The 12,599-nt window shown below is 28.0% G+C and overlaps 1 protein-coding gene and 1 long non-coding RNA gene across 2 annotated transcripts in view; one reads left to right on the top strand and one right to left on the bottom strand.

Moving 5' to 3' along the window:
* The window catches only part of LOC127284510 (uncharacterized), a 54,439-nt gene extending 52,145 nt beyond the window's left edge, over positions 1 to 2,294 (bottom strand). Inside the window, exon 1 of the long non-coding RNA XR_007843492.1 lies at positions 2,120 to 2,294. This is a non-coding gene — a long non-coding RNA (uncharacterized LOC127284510). The remainder of the gene's footprint in view (positions 1 to 2,119) is intronic.
* An 850-nt stretch (positions 2,295 to 3,144) lies between these two features.
* On the top strand, positions 3,145 to 11,815 carry LOC127284446 (uncharacterized). Its single transcript, XM_051309884.1, has 2 exons — positions 3,145 to 4,765; positions 8,754 to 11,815. The coding sequence occupies exons 1-2, from the start codon at positions 4,177 to 4,179 to the stop codon at positions 8,852 to 8,854; spliced, it is 690 nt and encodes a 229-aa protein (XP_051165841.1). The 5' UTR covers positions 3,145 to 4,176; the 3' UTR covers positions 8,855 to 11,815.
* Positions 11,816 to 12,599: the final 784 nt, after the last annotated feature.

Here is a 12,599-nt window from a genome sequence, read left to right as displayed (position 1 = left end):
TAAAAAGAATTAAAATTTTATTACTTTAACATTCTAATAAAAAAAAAGTGTTTCAAAAATATAAGTTTTAAAAAATCAAAAAAATTTTATATACGATAAAGTCTAAAAAATTAAAATATACAGATCACAAAGTTACAATGGATTAAACAAACAAAAAATTTTAATGATTGATAGAAATTTTAGTAAATAATTTTGTTTTATTAAATGATCAATTAATGAAAAATAATTCAAATAAAAATTATTTAATTCAAGTAAATATTTATTTGATTATATTATTTTCCACTAATCGATAATTTTGAATAGAATAATTTTTTTTCAGTGCATAATATTTTAATTAATTTTTTTTTTTTTTTGATAATTATATAAAAATTAAGACGCGTATTTTTTTTTAGATTTAATTACTCAGTCAGTTGTGCCTTCTATATAGTGGGCAATCGTTTAGTTTTGAATCACGAACCAATGTGACCAGGGAGGAGAGTGAGATTCTAATGCGTCGATTTCATTGGTCTTGTTTAAGAAATTATCTACAGTACATTCGACGAGAGTTGTCTCATGTTTGGTTGTTTACTCGCGTGATCGTTGCGCGCGCGACAATTTTCTCATAGTTCAAGATAATAAAACTTGAACATCAACGAAATATGTAAATTGTTAATTATCAATTAATAGTTTTAATTTGTCTTATTAATTTTATGTCATCAATTAAAGAATTATATTCTGCAATTTATAGTTAAATTTCTCATCGTCAAGTAATTCAGAAATTATTACAATTTTTAAATTAAACTTACTCATATGTCTGCAATATATTTCTGTTTTTACTAATTTTTGCCAAATTTGAAATAAATTTATTGCCACAATTATTATTGTTATTGTTGTTATATGTAATTAATACAGAAAATTTTTACAAAAATTGTATTATTATTATTATTTATATTCCTGTTATTATTAAAAATATTTTATCTATATTCTTATTTTGTTTATTACGAAATTAAAAAAATTTATTACAATGAATTATGTGGGTATTAAAAACAAGTATTAATGAACAATAACAAAACAACATCATTATAAAAATATGATAATTGATGGCAGACATCTTTATCTTATCAAATCATTGCAAAAAAAAAGTATCCTAAAAATATATTTCAGATCAAACTATTTGCATTAATCAAATCAATTGTTATGAAATACAGAAGAAAAGAACAATGAGAAAATGAAAATAAAATTTTTTTCTCATTAAATAATTGATTATTTGTATCAAATAAATTTTGTTATATATAAATCATTGGCAAAAAAATAAAATAATCAGTAAATGTAAATTATAATGTGCATTAAAAAAAAATATATATTAAAATTGAAGGAACACATTATTATATATATGTAATATGCGTATGGGGGGATTCCGATAAGATACAAATGTGTTGTCAAAAAAAAAAAAATTGTCAAAAACCTTGAATAATTGAATGATGATGTTATTTAACTGAAATTGATTTCATTTATATATTTTCGTCTCACACCCAGAATGACATTATCAATTTTTTGATTACCATTTAAAAACATCGCGTTTTATTTTTAAGTATAGATTCATAAAATAATCTTTCACAAATTAATCAATCGACAATATGTAAACAAGTACATATGTATTTTCATGATGAAATTATTTATTTTTAGAATTTTCGTTAGATTTTAAAGCATAATAAATATAATGCAAAAATAATTATTAATTTCTCACTGCTTTATAAAAATTTAATTTGAAAAAAGGAACAATTTTTCTCATCAATAGAAAATATATGAGAGATTAAAGATTTTAGGTTATGTTATTTTTTTCATTGTCAGAAAATTGTAAAAAAAAATTTATTTTATCAACGTCAATGATAAATAAAAAATTTCGTTCCATTTGGAAGAAAACAAATATTTATTTTGACAGAATTAACTTTGAGGTTAGAAATTTATAGTTCGAAACTAATAATTATAAGAAAAAAAAGAATATAAATATTATATGTCAATATTTTAAACAACAACACACAAAATGAACTTATACTTTCAATAGAAAAACGATTCTAAAATATCTGGATAATTAAACACGTGTATACCGGCACGGCACCGGTAACGTGTGTGTACTTACAAAATCTTGGAAATAATAATTGATGAACTAACAATAAAATGGTCTTCGAAATTGCCACACACAATAATAACTTTTCCTTCTTAAATGAAATAACTTCTTCAATGAAACTAATGCACTTGACACTTATAAAAATATCCAACAAAACAGAAGCCATTTGACGATGTTCGACCGTTAGTATTAGCTGTATTATCCATAGTGAACGTCAGGAGCGCTACTCTCGCGTCACGTGACTATTTCACTGATTGAAGTTGGCTTTGTTCACATAGGACAAATTAGCAGAATAAACGTCAGCCAATCAAAATTTAGTCTCTCGCGGCAAATACAAAATACTCTTTTTTGATTGGTCGACATATACTTGGCTAACCTGCTAATTTGCTTCATGCACCATTATGTGCATTCACACCAAAAATTTTCTATTTTATTTGAATTTTGCGAAATACAAAAATTTTAATAACTGATATTTTTTGCACAATCACACTGAAAGAAATTAGAAGTCAAATAACTAAGTCTCAATATTTATATAATAGATAAAACTTTATCGAAACAAAGAAATTAATGAATAAAAAGAAATCAAATTCAAATAAAATTTCTAATTTAAACTTGTGGAAGAATTTTTTTTTTGCTCAGAAGTCATCATCAGCTATAATAAATAAAGATAAAAAAAAACATCGGAAAATCTCAGAAGCAAGATTGAAAATTGGAATCCCATCCTGAACACACTATTCTCTCTCTCTCTCCATATTGTCAACAAATGTCATAAAATGATTAAATGAGATAAGATAACAAATAAAAAAATTAGTTTCTCATATTATATATATATATATGTATAAAACGAGGGCGTCAAAGTGGCTGATGCCGAGGCTGCTCTGATTTCGCGTGAACCACATGCTCTCATGTTGAACCGAGTGTATACACAAAAAGTGGCGGTTATTTTGTATCTTTGAATAGTGGGAGAACGTAACTTACCGAACAATGACGATTCTAACCGAAATGTTTGGAGGCTTGGACGCTCGCTGTTTTCCTGCGCAGGCTTCAGTCGCTTGTGAGCGCTTAGCACGTGATTAACGTGATATTCACGCTCTTTTTCGTTGTGCTTATCACGCACACGTAACTGCGCAATCGGTAGTTCAAACGTTTATAAACATACACAATTAAGCCCGGGAAAACTTGGATGTCTATAAAACATTACAATTATCAATGAAAATTCATTGATTTATTGAAAAAGTTAATTGGAATTTTATGTTGTGCGCGGCCACCTCCCTACAACCTCGTGTGGTGAGAGTTTCACAGCATATTGTTGGTTTTGGGCCGTGTGCAATAATCGTGGGAAAACCAGTGAAAACTTTATTTGTGATTAATTTTTGGAAAAGTTTAATAAGAACTTGTGCTTCGTCATTGTGACGACTTTGGAACCCCGCGTTTATGCGCCTTTGAATTTGAATCATATACACACATCACTCCATCTTTCTCATATACACGCAAGTGCGGGCGGCGTTGCCAGATCTAAGTGACGAGTTTTATAATTTCACAATTAGTGAAATAAACACGTATCACAAGTGGAGTGTATGTTTATTTGTGCGCAATTAAATGTGGATTTTTGGAAAAAAAAAATTAATTTTTAGTGTTTTATTGAGCGGTTTTTTCTTTGATCGCATCAAAGGAGATAACAAGTGTTAAAAAAACAAGACTCCACGCTGATGAAAGGTCGACAGTGTTGCCGTCCTTCACAACCGCGGTTCTTAAAGACTTTCCATGAATCTTCCATCTCTCAAAGACCTCGTTTATTCAGTCGAAAAAGCGATTCCCGCCATTTTTAATCTTATGAAATCGTGTTGAATTTTTTAAGAGACGCTACAATCATAGAGCACATTTTCTAAGGGCTATTTTGTCTGCAGAAAATTTTATTTGTTAATTTGATTCAAATGCAGTGGGAAAATATTTATTTACACCGAAATTTAAAGAATTTTTAATAAAAAAAAAACTTTAACGTTAATTAACGTTTTTTTGGTACTACGAGATAAAAAAAAAAAGTAAATTTTTTTTTCTCAGTGATAAATATGAGCGCGCGAGTGTTAAATCCGGCAATGATGACGGAAGTGGGTCGTAATCTTGGTGGTGCACGTGCATCACCAAGTAGAGCAGCATTGGCCCGCGTTAGGAGGGACTTGTTTGGTCCAGTTGATCATGCAGCAGCCAGGGCACTTGCCGAGAAAGAGCTTCGAGCACAATCGATTCTCGATGCCGAGAGATGGGGTTTTGACTTTCGTCTAGAAATACCCAAGGATAATGATCGTTACGAATGGGAAACAATCTCCTCTCAAGAAGTGGTCCCGGAACCTTATGCGCTTCGGGGCATGCCCTACTTGCGTAAACATGCGCCGGCGACTCCAAGAAAACATGCTTCTCCAAGAACTGTTCGCCAGGAGTCGAGAAGTTTCATCTCGTCAACACCTATTGCGAATTTTTCTGAAAATGCTGAGAGAACACCACCTCAGGAACCAAGAGTACCAGATATTGGTGATACGACATTAGAAGAAGTCACTCATGTCACAACAATCACTGAAATATGCTACAAAAATGAATGCATTAAGGAACCAATCACACCAACACTTTCTACCACCTCAAGGAAACAGAGTTCCATTACCGGTAAGAATAAATTTTCCTGTTTTTTTTTGTCAAATTTATTTAAAACCGACCTGTACTGTTTAAATATTTAAATTTTATTTATTTGCCAGAAACGATGCTTACTCACTTTTGCAAATTAAATTATATTTGCTTTTACTTCACTATGTAAATTTCGTCCAATATAAATAAATATATATATATATATGTTTCTCAACTTGTCAAAATATTTCGATATCTAAAGAGAAAAATGGACTAATTTCATATCTTGTTTTTAATTAATTCATGTAATTAGTCACAGATTAATTCGTTGTATTCAAAATTAATTTATCTTTAGAATTTGCAATTTTAATTTACTGTAAAAAATGATTATAAAGTTTTGTATTCACAATTAGTATTATGCATTATTTTTATTTGTTTTGTCAAATGTTATTAATAAGAGAATAAAAAAATTAATTGATAATTATAATGTAAAAAACGTTTCATTGCTGATTGAATCTAAATTATTTTATAATTGCTCCAAATTTGAAAATATTAAAGAAAAAATATTTGAACAATTTTCAATAATAAAAATTGTTCGAGAATAATCTAATGAAAGAAACATTTCTTTGTTATTCTCGAACTTGTTTTTATTGAAAAATGCTTTAATTATTTTTTTTTAAATACGTTTAAAACGATTTACGTATTCATTAATCAATTTATGATTGTATTAATTTCGAAAAAAATGATTGTCTAAACATTAAAAAGTTGACGAATATAAAATTTTCTTTTTTTTTTACATTAAAACGATTAGTTTAATATAAGCTTAGTTTAATTAGACATTAGCGAATCTATATTTAAACTCATTAAAACTATTTAAGTTGTTTTTATTGATAATTTTAAGTAAAAGTTACTATTGAAAACAATTATAATGCTTTAAAAGAAAATTATATCGTCATTTGTCTTATCAGTGTGGTGAAAAATGGTATAAAATTAACCAAGAAAAAAGAGAACTTTGAAAAAATGGTTTTAAATGAGCAAAAAATGTAGAATATTGTAAAAATTGAAAAAAAAATCATTTTTGCGTTTCAATTTTGGGGTAAAATTTAATATTCGCTAAAATTAATTTTTCTTTTAATTCTACTTTGATTCAATATATATCTTTTGAGAGAAAGTCAGGGTTCAAAAAATAAAATATTATCGAATGGTCATTCGACTAAGTGTATATCTCATATGTAATGCAAGAGATTCGATTATTAAAGTATAAACTAATATATGCCTTGCAACTGTAATATCTCTTTTTTTTCAGTATAATGCATTGTCATATCTCTCAATATTTCAATGTATTCTTTCCATTGTAATCTCACACACATTTTTATAAGTTAATTACTGCAAATCTGAGATTTACTGTTGCAACGACTATATTATAAAGATATTGACTTGAAAAAAACATTACTGCCAAAATACATAGGAGATAATTATTAAAAAAATATATATATATTTCGCAAAGAATAATGAATTTTTCAATTTAAAAAATTCCAATTAGAATTGATTAAAAAAAAACGATTTACTGGATTTTCTGAAAACGATCAATATTCAGAGAAGCTATTTGCAAAATAATTGGCGATAACGTTAAAAGGTTTTAAAATTAAAAAAAAAAATAGCGATATTTTAAGATTCTCGTCCTACCTCACTTTCTGTTGATCTCTTAATCGAAGGCCAAACATTCCATATGTTTAAAACTTGATGTTTTGTTAAAAGTGTGTATAAATTGCCATAAATTCCAGTTGGGGGAGAGCTGAAATCATAAAAAAAAACGACTATCTTCAGTTTGCATATTATAAATTTAGATTTCGCGCTTGATTTCTTATTTCAATAATCGGAATAAAAAATGAATGTCTATAAATTTTGCAATATCATTGATTGTTTGCTTTTATTTGTTTCATGTTTATTTATTGGAATTATTAGTCATTATTATAGAATTTGGTTCTACTAATCTGCAACTACCACCCCCCCCCAAGTCTTTCATTTCGTTTATTATTATTCCGCGTGCACACCACCCACGCGACTCGACTATTTCTGTTCATGACATGGCGAGCATCCCGCTTTCAAGAGTCTGTATAAATCCTGAACTTTATTTACTTATATACATATACATCAGGCGATGATCAACACGCGATGCCTGTGTTTACATTTTAACGTCTGAAACAACCCTCTTAGCAAAAAAAAAAAGAAAAGTGCATCCTCTCCAATTTGCCGGATGCACTTAGCCATCTAGAAAATAAATAAAAAATAAATCCTAATCCAAATTTAGAAGAAAATATAAAAAACGATTCTTCCCCCCCCCCCCCAAAAAAAAATGATACACAAATCCATAATACAAAAAAATATTGACATTTTACCAATTAAGGGTGTTTCAAAACTGAAATATATATGGGGAGTATTTTTTTGAAATTCACACAATATTACCTAATTAGACATCAAAAGCGTTTGAAAATTATGTCACTTTTAGTTTTCAAATTCAATCGAGTAGAAATATATAATAAAATGAAAAAAAAAGAAAGGGAAAACTCGTGCTGAAAATTGAGGAGAGTGGTCTATGAGTTTCAAGAGGGTGCGAGAGAATAATAGTGAAAATGATTCTGGCAAATCAGTCGCGTCTCTTGAACGAACGTAAATTACGCGTACCAAAAATACTTTCTCAGATGGATAGGGGTCGGGTAGAGAATTTTTCGTAACGTATTTTTATTAATGAGAAGGACGTCAGCTGTTACTATCCATATGGGGTTGCTGCCCTCGCACTTTTGCACCCCCGTGACGGACTCCCCCTCCTGCACCCAACGAACATGGGGGTATCAGCTGTTTCTATATAAGTTGAGTCTTCGTTTGGGGTGATAGTGTACAAATATATATATATGTGAGCATTTTGGACAGAATGGCATTTAAAATCAGGGGGGAGTATTAAAGGTACCGTCTGCGCTGACACTATGTCTAGTGTAGCCAGTGGCATTAGTTGCAACCTTGTAATAATAAAGATGCGTCTAATGATAAAAAAAAAATTCAAATTTATACACTCACTAGTCCGTATCTTGTCTTTTTTTTCGGAATGCATAATCAAATGAAGACAAAAAAAAAATTTTTATTCAGGGACTGATCAACGTTTTTTTTTTGCCGTTTATTATTTACATTTTATTATTAATTTAATTTTCTCCAAATTATTTATTATTAATTTTATTTTTCTCTCCTTATTTATTTATTATTTATAAAAAAAAAGGAAAATAAATTTTCCAAAATTTTTTCTCCTTTAATTTATAAAATTCGTTTTTTTCAAAAAATTTTCAAATCTCTTCATTTTCTGATGTAAACTTTAATAAACACGTATTGAAATAAGATGAATGACTTTCGGTTAAAGGGGAGGGGTAAAAATTTGAATTTACATGCGGGTTCAAATTTTTGGGGGGGATTCGCATCTCTAAGGGTCATCTTTTTTTTTTTTCCTCCTCAAGTTGTCGCGCGTGCTCTCTAAACATAAGGGTTAGAAAAATATAACAGATGTTGAAATTCATCAAGGAATGTTATCGTTGCAATAGGGTGCATAATATTTTTATATTTTTGTTTGAAAACAGTCGTTGAGGAAAAATAAAATTTTTTTTTTGCCGTTGATCGATGACGCAGATAAATTATTTATGAATATGCAACTCGAGAATGATATTGATGGCGAATCGATGTCACAAATGTCAGAGGCTCATCCATTTGTAATCAGACTTTGATTACTTTTAAGAGTGGACAAACGTTAAATTAACGGTTTTTTTTTTATTATAGGCGAAATAAAAAATTTACTGTATACAAAAGGGAAATTTTTAGAGCGAAAAAAATGGGTATCAAAAACTAAATATTTTTAATAATAATATTATTATTATTAAAATATTATTAAAAAGTTTCCCTTTTTTTAATATAATTTTCGTAATTTTAGAAAAAATATATATATTTTGAATTTTCTTGAATTAAAAATTTGTATATTTGTTTGTTTCAGATTTTATGAAGAGTCGCAAACGCACGATAAATGGGATCACAAAGAGTATGGTGGAGCCACCAGAGAAAGTTGCTCGCAACGCGGGTCAAATACGCAGCTAAGCGGCGCTCAGTGTTCCATCTCCTCTTGTTCTTCTGTTCGGTTTTATTTTCTATTTTTTTTTTTTTTTTCCTTTTTTTGATTCTCCTCATCTTCTCTGCGTCGAAGAGACAAACAAACGCGCACGCGCAATTCGCCCACACTTCTTCGACTCAACAAGAGGAGGCAAAAGCAAGATGGGACAGAAGCGCAAGGTCCTTTGGCTGTGCCATTCACGTAGCGTAGCGAGATAAAAAAAAAAGAGAGAGAGAGAGAGAGAGAGGAAAATGGAGTGACTGTGTGAAAAATGAGAATGCATCAATATTATTCTCTTTCAATTTATAATAAATTTTCGAAATAATTTGAAGTTCACATTTATGATCAACAATTTAGAAGAAAAAAATATCTTTCCATGCAAATTATTATAATTTTTTGATTAAAAAAATTTCTCTATCAACAAATTTTTAAAAAGAAAATTTTTTAGACAGAAAATTAATTATTTTCCTAATGAAAAATATAATTTTTTTTTTTCAATCGTGGACTTCATTGAGGTAAATAATCGATTTCTAATTGCACAATGTGTAAATTTAAAAATTATGTTATTTTCGTTAATTTTGGTAATTTTTTTTTTAAAAGAGAAGAAGAAAGAGAGAGAGAGAAATGTGAGTAAATGAGAGAGAAAAAAAGCTTTAGATTTAAAAATCCCAATGGTCGTCATAGAGATTTGTTTTTCTTTTTTTTTATGGAAATGGTTTTAGACTTAAGTCATCAAAAAATTATTATTTTCTTTTTTTTTTTTTTGAATTGTCTGATAATGCAAAAAAAAAAAAAATGCATCTGACTCGTAAATTGTAAGCACGCGCGCCGAGAAAGAGAGTATATCATCAACGCTGAGGAGACGAACGTGCGAACATAGATTAGATCAAGTAATTGAAATAAGTTAAGGCAAAGAGTATATTGTATTTTTATCGCTTCTACAACAGGCCTTGGGAAGTGGTCGAGAGCAGTGATCATTTATTTTTATTTGTCCGAATGCCTTCTAAAAAAGGCAAATGGAGAGAGACATTTACGCGGTAACGGGGGAGGCAAAAAAAAAATTTTTTTTTTTTTTATTATTTTCTCAAGTCTCGATGACGTATTCGATGTTTATTTCCTTGAATCATCATCGAGACGAAATTATACATTTTCGCGTCATCAACGACATTATAAATCTTGTAGTTGACGCGAAGATAATATATATTTTTTTTTTTCCCTTGAAGTTTTCAAATTGTGATAATTTGTGAATTTCAAGGAAAACACCACTTTAAAATGAAATTGTCGGAAAAATGGTGTGAGAGATAAGAAAAACAGTAGAGTCATAGACGTCACTCTTTTTCTTGTCTCCCATTCTTAGTAATTAATAAAAATTTAATTCACAGACAATTTCACAAAAGAAATTTATTTTTTTTTAAATAAAATACCTAATGAAATTAATTTCATTGGAAAAAAAAATCTGAAAATATTAATAAATATTTTTGGGCAAAAAAAAAATGAATTTTAAAATTTGACTATATATAACTATATATAATAATATAAATTAAAAAACAATTAAATTGTATGTTTATAGATTAATTTTACCCCCGTTTCCGTGTATATTATTTTGTTGTTTCTTTTTTTTTTTTGAATAAGAAAAAAAAAGACTTTGTTTGAATGTGAGTCGAGATGTATGAACCATAATGTCGTTAAAAAAAAAGAATACATTTTCCTCTGTTTTTTATTATAGATTTACAAGAAAAATATTTTGCGCGAGCAGAGAAAACCGCAATTTTGTACAAATTATTAATTGTTTTTTTTTTATATAATGAAATATACAATTTTTGATCTAAATAAAATTCCAGTGCATTAATAGTAATAATGTCTTATGATTTTAATTAAAAAAAAAATAGTTGATTTAATTTTTTTTCGTGTGTGTATATCCCACGGTCTAATTGTTTTAATTCTATTTAGAATTCTGAAGTTATTTCCCTGTGTTGCGCTAGGTTTTTTTTTTAATTTTTGTTTTGAGATTATAGTTCAAAAAATACGACTGGTGGTTACAAGCTATTTTTTCAGGATCGTCTCCCACGGCGGACCGTACAAAATGCAGAACGAAAAAAATATAGCCGATGTGGAGGTTACTTTGGAAGGTCAAAAAAAAAACTCTTGAACCACAAGAGTATAAATATATCATTTCAAAATATTTCAAAATTGTAGTAGATTAAATAGGTTAAAATTTTTTTTTACCAGTGAAAATATAAATTGAAACAGCTAAAATTGTAGAAAAAAAAATTAATTTTTTTTTGAAAAATGTACAATCAACCACCGGCTATGTTTTTTTTGTCATTAATGAATTTCGGAACGAAATGGATGTGATTAAAAAAAAAAAAAAGAACGAGACACCGATGAAACTTAGAAAAATTGTAACACCTATTTCGTTGCAAACCGTATTTGTGCTGACTGTCTATAGGGAATGAAAAAAAAAATAGCAAAAAAAAAAAAAATAAAAAAAAAGTAAAAAAAAAAGTAAAAATATTGTCAATGTAACCCTGTGATGTATTAGTATGATCTCAGTAAACATAATTTAGCCTGTACTTTTTAAATTGTAATTAGAATTAACAAAAAAAAAAAAAAAATAGTGCGTTGTAGAGCAGTCGTTTGGTATAACAGAGTTATATATATAAATAAAAAATATATACAGCTATATATGTGAAGCGTTTGTATATGTATGCAAGAGAGAATGTATATTCGTATGAGAAAAATGATTGAAAGAGTGCAAGATGAATTGAAAATTTAAAATGGGGAGAGCAGAACGCCCAGTGAATCACTCTTTGTAGCAGTGCATAACAACATTAATTGTATATGTATAGATTTATAATAATTGTAAGAGAGTCTAAAAGAACTAACACACGTAAGAAAATTCAACGCTATTGTTTAGTATAAAGTTTATTAAAAAATGATGAACATAATTTTTCTTTGTTTTTTATTTACAAAAACCTTCTTTTGCGTTAATTTTAATATTACTTTAAGTATATTTGCTATTAAAAAATAAAAAAAAAACGGTTAACCTTTAATTAAAAATTTATAGACTTTTTAACTTTAAAACACTTTTTTTTAGAGTTTTCCAAATAATTAAAAAAAAAAAAAAACTATACAGATAAATTTAGAGAGGATTGAAGTTCCTTTAATTTGGTAAAAAAAAAGAGAGAACTGAATTTGAAGGAAATTGACCTCTCTTTTATTATTTCCAATTAAAGTAAATTAAATAATTAAAGCTCGTAGCATCCTTGCCTATAAGAAACATTAGGTGAGTGTGTTCCCTCCTATTCTTTTTATTTTATTCCCACACAAGTAAATTATATTCTTTCAAGACAAATAACTGACATATAGACAAGAAAATACTATATTTTTATTTTAGAATATTATCAAAAAAGGCGTTAAGAAAAAAATTTACCTTAGTGAAAATTATGCAAGTTTTTAAAAAAATTTTATAAACAATTTCTAACTGTAAAATTCATTTGTTAATAACGATAATTTTAGACATTCAATAACATCGTAAAAATAAAATAAATTATAAATAAATAAAGTATATATCAGCAAAATTTACAAAGATTTGATTTTGTCAAATGAGAGTACAATGAGAGAAATAAAGTTCGTTTTTGAGATAAGGTTTTTATCCTCTCGTTACCAAGGTCACATTTGACCGTTACAGAACAAGATTCATCAGCGTGCGGGCCACATTATATATATATA

This window comes from Leptopilina boulardi, unplaced genomic scaffold, assembly GCF_019393585.1.
Source record: "Leptopilina boulardi isolate dan_hultmark-lab unplaced genomic scaffold, ZJU_Lbou_2.1 LbouV2_325, whole genome shotgun sequence".
In the NCBI taxonomy this organism is placed as follows: domain Eukaryota; kingdom Metazoa; phylum Arthropoda; class Insecta; order Hymenoptera; family Figitidae; genus Leptopilina; species Leptopilina boulardi.
The sequence above is the reverse complement of the archived record's forward strand: the minus strand, read 5'-3'. Positions and strand labels throughout refer to the sequence as shown.

Excerpts from the sequence above, each read along its gene's own strand:
- LOC127284446 (XM_051309884.1), top strand. The coding sequence starts at position 4,177 with ATGAGCGCGCGAGTGTTAAATCCGGCAATGATGACGGAAGTGGGTCGT. Across the intron at positions 4,766-8,753 it reads GAAACAGAGTTCCATTACCG|ATTTTATGAAGAGTCGCAAA; the intron begins GTAAGAATAAAT and ends TGTTTGTTTCAG.